At 39.3% G+C, this 13,662-nt stretch overlaps 1 protein-coding gene across 1 annotated transcript; it reads right to left on the bottom strand.

The window, feature by feature from the left end:
• Positions 1-423: 423 nt before the first annotated feature.
• LOC146611210 (uncharacterized) lies at positions 424-4,409 on the bottom strand. The gene is made up of 6 exons (XM_085345364.1): positions 4,370-4,409; positions 2,687-3,037; positions 2,496-2,588; positions 2,238-2,333; positions 2,009-2,049; positions 424-537 (listed from the first exon to the last, which is right to left on the bottom strand). The coding sequence occupies exons 1-6, from the start codon at positions 4,407-4,409 to the stop codon at positions 424-426; spliced, it is 735 nt and encodes a 244-aa protein (XP_085201490.1).
• Between the last annotated feature and the right edge of the window lie 9,253 nt (positions 4,410-13,662).

A 13,662-nucleotide genomic window follows, 5' to 3' on the forward strand; every position in this document is an offset into this window, starting at 1 on the left:
CTCAGAGTGCTTCGTGGTTTTTAGGGTAGGAGGGTTTGTTTTCCCCTCTGGTTCTCAGATGTTCTCAGAGTTTGGAAAACCTGTTTGGAAAGAAGACATACCAATATACAAATGTTTATTATTGCTTTGCAACTTTACAGATCAGTTTGATGAGCTGTTATTTAATCCTGATATTTGTCACTACTCCTACAGCACCCCCAGGTGGTGCCTTTGAATATAAGATGAGCTCTAATTTTGCACCAGAATGAGAAGAGAAATTATTTTAAACCAAAATATTATAATGATCATAATGCTCAATCTGTAAAATCGTTATCTTTTAGTAAAGTGAAGAATAAAGAAGTGTTTAAAGATGTTGTCTGTTGTATCAATCTGTGTCTGTTGTGACACATAAATTCAGGCCTGAATGCTGGATTATTTGTGCTTTCATGTCTGTTTAAGTGTAAGGTACACTTGGTCTTCATCCCTGCTGGCTGGATCCAGGCTCTGGTATACTGACTCTTCAGGTGGCAACGTCAGAGGATTGTCATAGAGAACAATCTGGAAAAGACAGAATGATGAAAGTAACCCTGTTAAATCAGAAGCTCTTGAGGTTTGAGATAAGCACCTTTAGGTGGGGGAACTCCAGGCCTCAAGGGCTGATGTCCTATCTCCTCAACATGTCTTGAAGTTCTCCAGAGGCATGGTAATGAACTAATCATTTGATTCAGGTGCGTTAACTCACGGTGATATCTAACACCTGCAGGACACCGGCCTTTGAGGCCTGGAGTTGCCCATCCCTGATATATAGTAATAATAAGGACTACATTACCCAGAATGGCTCCAGGCATTCTGGGTAATGTAGTGCATAGAATGAGGCATTACGAATAGGGATGGGTATCGTTTAGGTTTTATCCGATACCGGTGCCAAACCGGTACTTTTGAAACAGTGCCAGTGCTTAAACGGTGCTCAAACCGGTGCTTAAAGAATGGAGAACACAAACTTTGTCGAAAAACCTCTCATGTTTAGCTGTTTTCCACTTTTTCTTTGGTCATTTTTGGCCAGGGTGAAGGGAGTATCTGCCATCAAGCAAGAAGACAGCCGCATTTAACTACGATGGTGTTTGCTAGTTCACCTTACATGCATTAATGTAATAACGTGGTTAGCCTACTCAGCGTAAATTACACATGAACAACATTATGCTACTCACGCAGAGAAGAACGGCTGCTGCTGCCGTCATCATCCGTCATCATTTCTGCTACACTGGCAGGGCTAGGGATCTGGACTGTACTCTTCGGGTTTTTGGAGGATGTTGCTAACTCCAGGTCCGATAACAGACACCACACCCGCAGTAGATGTGCTCGGCGTGAGGTCCCGCAGCAAGCTATCAAATACGGCGCATTTCTGGGCTTTTAAAAAAAACGCTATGCGTCGCCAGGTGTTTCATCAGATTCGAGGTGTTACCTCCTTTGACAGTATCACAGTATCAGCTTAAAGCACTTGTTGCAGGCTGCTGAGTTTGCATATTTTGCTGTGAAGTACAGCCAGACTTTTGACCGCTTCGCCTTGGGCATTTTTAATCTGTAGCTCTGCTCTAAAAGAACGTACGTACCTGGCCCCGCCTACTATCCTCGGAAACGTAAAATGATTGGCTAGAATCTAAAGTGTATCACAGCTCAGGAAAAAAAAGCACCGAAATGTGCGCTGCTTTTCGGTCTGGTTACTACCGTTTAATCAGAATCAGAATCAGAATACTTTATTCATCCCGAGGGAAATTAGGGTTACAGCAGGCAGCACGCTAATGGCGCATGCGCACTTACAATGTCAGAACGATACCGGTACCCATCCCTAATTAGGAATAGTGCCATCATTATTGTTGTTCTGGCTGAGTATAAAACTTTTGGGCCAAGTCAGTGTACTATAAGCGCTGCTCTATGCTGTTCATAAAAGATGCAAAACAAGATTCCTCCCCCTGCCTTCATTGGTATTCGTCATGTTGACATCATAAACAATAGATTCTGTACAAATTACCTCGCTCTTTTCATAATTCAGAATTTTCTGTTTCTTCAAACCTGAAAACGGTAAAACACAGAAAAGTATTAGACAAACATGAAATATTCTTAGATGTAAGGCTGGTTGGAGACTGTACACTCTGTGCGCTCCACAAATGTCAGCAGTCGGTTACAGGGTTAAAAATCCACACATTAGAATCACTAATCAGCTTATCATAAAGGTGCCAAAGAGGTGAAACATAACTCACAAGAGTCCGTAGTCTTCTTTTTGCAGATGAGATGCACAACAACAAACAACACCAAAAACACCATGACTACAGCTATAACCACAGGCCAGAGAAAACCTGCAGAGAGAAAAGAGAAGACCAAAATATGGGAGAATATAATCTTTGTATAAAAACTACTGTTCTTATATATGTATGTACGTATGTATTTATGTATAGAAAAACTACCCCTTCATGTTTCTGGATTGAGAGAAATAACTTGTGAAATATATTTCACTGCACCTGAATTTACAAATGTTATTTCAGGCTGTTTAGTGATTGCTGTGGAAGTTGAAAAAGATTGCGGGCCCAATGCTGGTGTTGAAGCTGTTGATGCTGCAAACAGGGACACAATCAGAAACATTACTGATGTAAAGAAGTTATCAGTGAGCAATGAAAATATTGCATGTTAATGATGACTAGTAAAAACTCACCTTCTGTCACCGTGAGCTGAAAGCTATCAAACAAATATGGATCCAAGTCTCTGTCCAAATAGCACCGGTACAGCCTCGAGTCAGATTTTTCCAGCTGTGTGATGCTGACATAAAAAACTGCATGACGTGTTGGAAACTCTTCTTCTTTGTATTTAATAAAGTATCTGCCTCTTTGAGCTACAAGGTCGGCTGTTTCAATGAGAATGTTTCCCCTTTCACATTGGTCCTTACATAAGAGCTTCCACTTTCCAAAGATATAAAATGAACATTTAACTGTGATGTTTCCTCCTTCCACTCCTGTGTGCATGGCAATCTTTGCATTGTAAGGAACAGTGTTTCCATCCTGCAGTGCTATGGAAAAGATTAGTAAATCATTACTATCACTCAAATAGATATTCGGGTCTGATGATAATTTGAAGATCAACAAATTGATTTAACAATAATTCTCTGTACAAATATCCACATTTCCTAACACCTGAAATACTATATTAACGTTTTATCAGCTGTAATTAATATTTAGAATCTCTCTATGTTCACCTAGGTTGATTTTCTTGCTTAATTTTATCCTTTAACCATCAACTAAATGCCGATGTTCTTTCAGTGGATACTGAAGCTGAAGACGTACTTACTTGTGAAAGTCTGCTTTGTTTTCACAAGTATTTAAGCCTCAGCTCCACCAAGAGACTCATTCTGCTTTTATGAACTTTATAAAGTGCATTGGCAAAATTCAAGTGGCGCTGTGGGAGTGTTGAGGGTGCCACAGCACCCCCTGTGTAAAGCTAAGATCACTGCATTCCCAGTCAAGTGCAAAAATAAATAAATAAATGCACAATGTAATAATTTAGTAAAATAAACAAAGGTGTTAAAACACTTAAAATATTATTTATCTAAGAAATACATGAGTTGGACAGCTGTGGTAAATAAATCAGTAAGGATTTTTCAAACATATGGTCTTATGATTTTACACGTAGCCTCTTCGTCACCATTAACACGAAATTATGCAAAATGAGCTGACAGATCATTTTGCATAATTTCCGGCTGGTTCAAATGGGCTGGTATCTGATAATTACCACAGCTGTGGTAACGAGCTTGCAGCTGCTGCTGTGTTTACCCATGTCAGTGGCCTCATCCAAGTGAGCATTACTGACAGACCACCATAATGCAAAAGTGACTCACGCACTGTTGTTTTATTAATGTCTTCACAGACATTTTGAACACATCAGTGCCCCTCATGAAGAAATTTATCACCAAGTCACATTATAAGTCACAATATCATAACTGTGCACCCAAATCAAGGTAAGTCTTTGGCTAATTATGAGCAGCACAAGACCCGTTTAACATTAAGCAGTAGTTCACCACTGCTGCGAAAGGGTGTTTGATTATGTTATAATATGTTGATTATGTTACTCAACCTCACGACTATTCCTGAGGCTCTGAATGCAAGTTAACAAAAAAAAGTTTGGTTTAGAAAATGCTAATATAGTTGGAAAAGGCTCTTTGGTTAATCAGAATAAATGTGTTCCTGTGTTGATGTATAAACTATTCTGAGAAATACATGAAATGCAAGAAAGAGACAAGTGGTGTCAGAATGATGAAGGTAAAATCTCCATAGTGACTAATGAATCTTAAAAATTAAATCAAATAACAAAAACCTTTAGAAATAATACAGGTAAATGTACTTACTGAGGAAGATGAAGCAGATAACAATGTGACGGACTTTCATGTTGAGACTTTATCACTCGAATCCTTGAATTTCACTGTCATATCAGAAACTCCTTATTTCTAAATGAAGAACTTGTTCTGCTAAACAAACAGTCAGCCCTACTCTCCACCCAAATTTTTGCATCATTTCTCAGTCAACACTTGATTTAGCTAAGTCACGGTCAGATGACTTTGAAAGAAAGCTGTTATTGGTATTTTTTTCTTATAAAGATATGAAATAAGAAAGTTTTTTTTGTTTAGTTTTTTTTTAATTATAAGATTAACTGTATGCTCTTTCATGAACCCTCACTGACCTTTAAGGTGTTGTAATTACTTTAAGATTTCACAAGAGAGATTGCAGGAAAACAGCTGCTATGAGGAAGCACGCTCAATGAGTATATCATTTTGAAATTTCTAAAAATGCAAGAACATGAACATGCTGGTGGCAGAACTGCATTTTTCTTTTTCAAAAAAAGAGGGGGAAAGGACATATTTTTCTCTTCCGGGTACTGGTTGTTTTTTTATTTGTTTGTTTTGAAATAGAAATGAATACCTAAATTTAAAAATGTGCATTCTGAAACTAGATGAAAAAGTAGCTGATATAAACGCATCTGAAGCGCTATTATTTTGAAATCCAAAGTTCCATAAAGTAACGCTGAGTGTGTACCCTGTCATCTACTCTTCCACTGGTCTGTGGAAACAAAAACTTTCCTTGCAATAGATTCTGAATTCACACACAAACAAGATCATGGTAGCGATTTCACAAGGCTATTATTATGAAATCCAAAATCAGACTGACGTGTGATATTGACTGAGTAACAATATGAGGGCGTATTCTGTTGATCTACGTATAAACTGGTCTGTGGAAACAGGAAGTTTCCTTATAACAGCCTTCTAGTTTCAGAGAAAAATTGCGCACATAAGACATTTCTGAGGGCTTTCAATTTGAAATTAAAATTCATGTTTCTTTTTTTACAAACAAAATATGATATTGGCACAATAAAGGATTTTCTTTTTACCACACAAATACAAAATTTATTGGTATTTTGTAATGAAATCGAAATTCAACTGTAGACAGGCTCATTTGTGTTATTGTGTCTGTGTGTGTTAAAACAGAATGATAATGATATTTATTATGACACTGATGTTTACACTCTGTGAAACAAAGTAAGCATAAACAGACCGGTGGAAGTTTGGAAAGTTTCCTTAAACGTTTTTCTTCCACTTTCTCTTTGAGAAACCTGTCACGCTGTCACTTTTTTTAATGTGTAAATAACTTTGAGACTATGGGGTAAATAGTTTAATTTTATCAGAAGCATAATGACCATGCTGAGGCAAAATCAGGTTTGAAAACTGTAACAAACTCTAATCAATAAAGATGTGCCTATCCTCACCTATGGTCACAAGCTGTGGGTAGTGACCAAAAGATCAAGATCGCGGATACAAGCGGCAGAAATGATCTATCATGTAGATCGACTTCTTTCCATAGTAGAACTTTTGGAAGTATTAGAAGCAGGTGTTACTGGTAGGGACTCAAGCCAATACCATCATTTGCAATAGTTAATATCATTGTATGTATTATGTAGAGACAAAAGTAGTAGTTTTCATCAGGAACAGGTTCTTTAAAGTGCAAAAGAAGGTTCTGGAGAGCTGCTAAGTCTGCAAAGTTTTTGAAAACTTTATTGAGTTGAATGAACTCATTAAGTAAAAAGAAGACAGAGTCATTCAAATGAAAAGACTGAAAATGCTGAGATCAATTAATTAATAAAACTTCCATACTTAGTAAGGAAAAAACAGGTAATTTCAATTTCAATAAATGTAGTGAAGGAATAATAGCGGTGCTATATTAGGCTTAAATGTGGCTCAGCAGTGCACATTCTTGACTCACTACTTCCTCATTTTAAAATGCACTAAACGTACAAATAATTGTTTTCTATATTTATCTATATTGTTTTGGGTTTCAGACATTTTTAAGACATGTACCACAGCTATTTAAATGCAAAGTATATCCTTTATAATATTACTGACTGCATCTCATTTTCACTGTATTTTATTTCATTTTTACAGCTCAGTATCCAGAGAAAAGCAAAGAGCTGCCTGAGGTGTCAAGACACAAGCGATCCAATTTCAGGTAAAACACACCTTACAAAGTAAGTCTCCCACTTCTATGGGAGTTTCCCTGTGTGAGATTCAGGGAGTGTAAGTGTGAATATGTTAAGGCAACATTGAGTCAGTTCAGTTCGACTTTCTATGACTATTTCATACAGTTTCATCTCCTGTGTTTAATAAAACAAAATTAAGAAAAAGCTAAAGTGACTGTGGAAAATTACAGTATGTAATTTTCACTGTTCACAGCGTCAACCACGTTCCCTACAACCACCAAACTGTATGAACGGGAGCTGGCTGAGAAATCAACTACAGGTATTAATCCACCTTCTTGGCTTTAATTACCTTGCAGTCCTACAGCTGATCATTTTATTAAAGATGAAAGACTTTAGACAGTTTTTCAACTCTCAGTAATGCCATAGTGATCGTTTGATATATGGACCTGCAGCCAGACACGGCTAGTGACGTCAGACTGAACAACCGGATATACGCGGAATTCTGAGAACTCTCCTTATCAATCTTGCACCTTCCGCAATGGGTGGCTCGCGTATACGGACAGGACATGGCTGCGACAGACTTCCCAAATCCACCTTCGCTTTTATAGCCGTGGTCTCTCATCTTGCTTACATGAAGTAATTTACTATTACTACTCTGAACTGTGAATTACATCTGAAATAATCAAATACATGAAATAGAATGATTAATAGTACATTTCCCTTTTTTAGGAAATGACCTGTATGTATCTGTATGAAATCAATAAAAGGATCAAGTGCTGCATTATCTTTAGTTACATTGATAATATTTATTTATGGTGAAACAGTGGTAAAATATCGCTGTTGCTTTCGTATAAATGAAGCGGACATACCTGAGTGGCCGCGATCTAATCTTGTTTACATAAAGTGAACCTGCTCCCGAGCAGGTTTACGCTTAGGGATCTGTTGCTATGACAGCAAGTCCCGTATGAGCTTCGGAGAACCGAACGATCCAAGATCACGCGAAATCATCAGCAATCAAATCCAGCTAACTTACTTAGCGAGGTACGAAGAACGGACCCCAGGTTATTCTCCTGCTTGTCTTTTTAGTAGACCACATATTGTAGTTATGGCTACAATATGTAATAATACATATGATTTATGTACTACATATTGTCGTATGTAGTACATAAATCAGTTGACACCAAATACTGTACTCAGACCACTTAACCACCTGCAGTATTTAAGTGTTCATGATCTTTTCAACTTTTTAGCGTCCATCAACAGAGTCTGAACAAAACAAGAACAATCAGTAGCAACTTGGATACTTTAATTGGATTGAGAGAGAAAGCATTGTGTTACAGGAAAAATGTTTCTATGTTTCTTTACCTTCTTTTAAATGTGCAAGCATGCCCTTTTGTCCATGGTTAGATTAGTTTAGAATTATCTTTTTAGACTTTCTCAGCAAAGACATACTGTTTTGGGACATATTGTTTTAGATTGTTTTATCTCTCACAGCCTTCTCCCAGCTCTCTGCTGACGAGACTAGCGCCACATATGGAGTTGTTTATTTTATTTGTTTTGTATTTTCTTATCCTGTTCTCACTGTCTTTCCTATAAAAATTACCAAGCCACTGTGCATGGTGTGAGTTGTTCTTAGCAGCTCACCCGTGTACACGTTTGATAAAGAAAGTAACTTTGTCTCATTGTGTCTTTATTTCTCCTGGGTCTTTTACAGAGTTTTCCCCCAACATTTCTTGGTCCTTCGGAGCCGGAGCGCCTCCATCGTGTCCCATCTCCGTGACCAGTCCACGTTGTTCGTCTGTCGACAGCCCACACACTAGGTGTGTGGTCAAAGACCAAGGGCGTTAAATTCGAGTCTTGGCCAACGTTCTTAGAAAGCGACCCACGGTGGTGGGGCCCGATCGAGGTGGACCAGACCCAGCGACACTGACCAGGTAGATACAGACACACTGACACAATCTTGCGTAAAAGCGTATTTTAAATTCAGGGAATTTAAAATAGCGAAAGTAGCTCGTCGCGACTGGAAGCTCCCCACTTCTGTGGGTTTAAAGTAGCTCGTCGGCTGGTAGCTTGGAGCTCGTCGACTGGAAGCTCCCCACTCTTGTGGGTTAGGTTTGGAGCTCTGGGTAGCTCCCCCAGCTGGGTCAAGGGAATAAGTAGCTCGTCTACAGAAAGACTGGCAGCTCCCCTTATGATAAGGGTTCCGATCGCGCGAATAAGTGTGAATGTGAATGTATGCGTGTGTATTGTTGTAACTAACGGAGCAAGCTGAATTTTCACGGTCCAATAAGAGACTGAGCTGCTCCTACTGTGTTTTTCTTTTACTGCTATTCACTGACGTGCTGGTGAGTTGAGAGAACGGTCGAGTTCCGTCTCGTAAAGTTCACACCGCTTTTGGAAATAGTCCGAAAGTAGAAGGGCGTGTGAGCAACCACTCTCGTCTCTAATACCAGCGAAGGTGATAGCAGCTGTATCGTGTATATATTACTTAAACAAAAATAAGTAAATACATAAATAAGATGGGTAATCAAGCAAGTGAAATTAAAACTCACTCCTGCTGACGAGCAGTGGTGAGAAAAGAAAAGTCCAGACGCCGGACAAAAACAGTGTCTGTAAACTGAGAGATTTAAGAAAACAAAATATAAACAGTCAGAAGACCAGAACTCAACTGCCAGTTTAGTAAAACCAGAAGACGAGACACTGCAGTCCCCACAATCCTTTTAGTAAACCATCACTCACTCCTGCAGCCGCATCTGCAGCACCACCCATATCAGGAAGAACTTAATAATCCCTTATTAAGTGAAAACTAGAGATCACAGTAGTTTGAAGTAGTTTAAAAGGGTTGAAAACAGACCCCACTGAGTAGATATAAATATAAAAAGTACGAAATAAAGATGAACAAAGGGAAAATTACAGTAGAAATTATCTTTAGAGTATTTGAAATTAATAATAGCAAGGATAACAACCTGTAAAGTGATATTAACAATGAAACACAGTTGGCATGATGACCATGCCCAGCATGTATAAAATGAATATAAAGCAAATAATTCACACGAAAATATTTTAATAAAATAAATAAGGTATATTAAGGCTGTGTCATTGTTCAGCCAAGGACAGTGTGTGAAAAGGTAACTGTCTCCACCTTGGGAAAAGGATGATTCTGCAGGTCATCTGAAGCCCTTGATGGATACAAAATAAAATATAAATAATACATTATAATAGAACTGCCTGGTCCGCCATGTAACAGAGAGAACAAATGTGACCGCAGATTGGATGAATTCTAAATTATCTGTTTGCTGAATAAGATGATCCTAACTAACAAATTGGCTCAGTAGTAGTATAGTGGTACACACTAATAAAATATTATAATATGCTATTGCTGTTATATAAGACAAAGAGGATAATATTAACAATGACATAATATTAATATGAAGAGGCACCTTAATCGGTTATGATGTGAGGTGGATAATTGTTAAGCAGTAGTCTGCATCAAGCTTAAGGTTTGCTGAAACTCAGTGTAATGACATGTGAGATGAAGACAATACAGAGAATAACTAAACTAATGAAGTGCATAGAGGCACTTGACCAGCTTGAAACTTATCATTCTAGAATGACACATTGCTGAGATAGAGCACACCTATAATAACAACCAATAAGCAAAACCCTGTAGACAACAGCTACAACTACAGGATTGAGAAGCTGAATTAAATATGTAGACACTGCTAAGCTGATGAGCATGTTACACATTTTCTTTTCTTTTTATTTATTTGTTTCTTTTAGAGCAGAAGCTGCTGTAACACACCCAAAGAAAGACTCTAGGTCTGACCAACCGTTTCAGTCATGGGCAAAAAGATGTCAGTCAATAAAATTCTAAAAGATAATTTATTGACGAAAAATATATCAAGAGATAAAAGATAAAACAGTCCAGTGTCCCACTTAAGAATTGTATAAAAACACACAGTCCCAAGGCCAGAGCCAGCTATGCCACACAGCCAAGTTGCACTCCACATGTTGCCTTTAACAGGGTTAGAAGTTGTCCTTGGAGACCCACCACCCTGTAAGCATATAGAAAAACCCATCCATCCCAAACATATCTGATTTCGTCACATTACATACCTGCACAGAGAGACAAAACGACACAGCAGTGTTTGTAGTGTGGGCTATAAGTAGACCAGTGTATCAGTGCAATCAAGTACACCTGCCTCTAATTAGTCCAACCTCATTCCAGCCATTGGCTCACCAAAAATGTGACACACACACACACACAAAACCACTCCCAACCCAGTGGAACTTCACACAATAATATGGAGCTGAATTAACACAGGCACATTAGTCTACCATGTTACAAGCTGCATGCTATTAAAAGCCAACATATGGAGACTTCTGCCTTGTTCGGGTGGCAGCATTTTTCTTTTTTCTTTTGTGTCCTGACACGTTTATGTTTTTTGTTTTTGTTTGATTATTTTGTTGGTTTTGGAAACGAATTTAAACGAACTTGTGACAATACTTGAGAGTCACAGTGACACATAGTGATTAGGCATATGATTGAAAAATGCCTAGGTTTAGAGCTGTGAGCTATGCAAAGTTAAATATATATATATATATATATATATATATATATATATATATATATATGTATAAATGGGAAACAACCCTAACTTGAAAGTTTGAAATGTGTGAGATCCATGAATTGTTTGAAAAACTAGAAATTATTCAAAACTGCCTTAAGTGAAAATGTAGTGTTGCATCTATTCTCCCAAACCAAGACAAACAAAAAAGAAGAAGCTTTCTGTAACTTCAAAATAAGGCTGACTGTTGACAATAGACTAAAACACTAATCCGCAGGTGGCTATCAGGAACAGAGAGGCGAGCAAAGTCACAAACACCAAGGCTGCAGACAGCCACGCAGAAACAGCAGATAACATAGAGACAACGCCTGCTAGAACCGTGGAGAGGAAGGTCACTTCCCACGAGATTGTAGGAGTAGAGGACAAATTAGTTGTAAAGTCAGCTTCAGGCCACACAACTGCACAACAATTAACTGCCCTTTTAGAACTAGTACACACAGCAAGTGGCCGCAGGTGCTTTATTAAATGCATATATGACCCGTCGTGTCCAGTAAATTTGCTAGGTAGAGACGCTCTGACAAAACTTAAGATAGCAGTCATGCCATTCTTTTCTGGTATTACACCTGAGTGCCAGAAACCGACCGAGTATCACAACATTCTGAGATTTAAACAAACTCCAGGCCCAGATCCACCTTATGATCAGCAAGTGTGGAAGCTAGGAGAACAGCATTTGACCTTACAGCACAGGCCGAAATTGTGTAGGTTACGCAGTAACCACAGATAGTAAAATAATAGAAGCAAAACCACTTTCTTCTTCATGTCCTGCACAGAGCGCTGAGCTGATAGCTGTGATACGCGAAAGCTAAATACACAAAGACAAACTAATAAACATACATACAGACAGCCAGTATGTTTTCTCTGCTGTGCATCATTTTGCAAAAAATTTGGCATAACAGAGGAATGATTACACCAACTGGCAAACCAGCATGCCAACCTCTTACAACGCCTACTGACTCTTTCATTACTACAGGCAACAATTTTGCTGACAGAGCAGCAAAATAGGCGGCACAACAGGCAAACATCACATTGATGGCAGTAAACACACATCAGATTCCACTGGATGTGTTGAAAAATGAACAAAAAGCAGCAAGCACAGCAGAGCAGGCAAAATGGCTAAAACACGGTGCAGTTCTGACAAACGACTTAATGATGTGTTATGGCAAGCCAGTGTTGCCAAAATTCCTCCACAAAATGGCGGCATTAGTGACTCATGGCTGTACGCATTTGTCAACGGGGGGACTGACCAGTATTGTCAACTCTCATTTCTACACTGTAAATTCTACACTGTAAATTTTGAAACCTCAGCAAAACAATTTGTCAGAACGTGCATGACGTGTCAAAAATATAATGCTCAGGGAAACCTGAGACCACACAATCCATATGGACTTTATTGAGCTAAATGAATGCCAAGGGTAAAAATACACCCTAGTGGTTATAGATGTATTCTCAAAGTGGCCAGAAATCTACCCAGTGAAAAAGGCAGATACAATTTCAGTAGCAAAATGTATGTCTAAGTTGTAGGAAAATAAAGAGATGATTGTAAATGACGAAGAATGTAATGATGTCTATCAAGTGTCTTGCAGATCACAACCCGGTGACTGGGTTCTGATCAAAGCGCTCCAAAGGAAAAACTGGAGCTTGCAAAATAGCGGAACGACCATCTTGCATCCATCAGAGCCAGTAAGTGAAGCCATCTAAACACAGCTGACGGCAGGCTTGCCCACTTGTTGTGATCTCGCCCGGTGGAGGGGTCAGCTTTCCTGGCCGGGGGGTCTACTCGCGACAGGAGGGTGTGTCCCGTCGTCATGAGGTGGTGGCTCTTAACAACTGCAGCGGCCCTGACCATGGCCGGGCTCCTCACCTTTGCTTCCGTGAGGGACAACAAGTCACGTTATATGGAGAAAAGGCAGACACTGTATGACAAAGGAAAGTACACCAAGTTTCCCCATGGCTATGCCACTAATTTCTGGTGGCAGTTTATGAACACTACAGCTTACTTGAATAATAAAACTGACTGCTATGCAAATACATATACACTTTCTGCCCACCGAGGAACGAGAGGAAGTGTATGGACTGTTCACTCAACGAAACCTGTGCCAGTAACGCGACACTGATGAGCCTCAACTGTCGCTCCAACTACAGCTACCGAATGATACTACAAACAAAGACTCATTACCAGACAGGATGTGCACGGACGGCACCAAGCAGTAAAGGAACCAGAGTTTCGCATCTGAGGAGGAGTGAAATTCTTACAGAGCTTGATCCCCGGCATTGGAGTTGCCGGGGTGCGGGATCACGTGGAAATCAACCGATATGCTCTGCTACGACACATCAACTTAACTAAGGCCCTGGGAACGGCCTTAGCAGGAGAACAGCAGGCCATCAGAACGATGGTGCTGCAGAACAGACTGACACTAGACCTGCTAACAGCATCACAAGGAGGAGTTTGCAAGCTGATCGGGGAAACATGTTGCACTTTTATCCCTGATGGATACGAAACTGGAGGAGACATTTATGAAGCTTTGCAGAATTTGACCGCTCTGCA

This window comes from Diplotaxodon limnothrissa, linkage group LG20 (genome assembly GCF_057381915.1).
Source record: "Diplotaxodon limnothrissa isolate DT_005_m linkage group LG20, D_limnothrissa_male_GT1.1, whole genome shotgun sequence".
NCBI lineage: Eukaryota > Metazoa > Chordata > Actinopteri > Cichliformes > Cichlidae > Diplotaxodon > Diplotaxodon limnothrissa.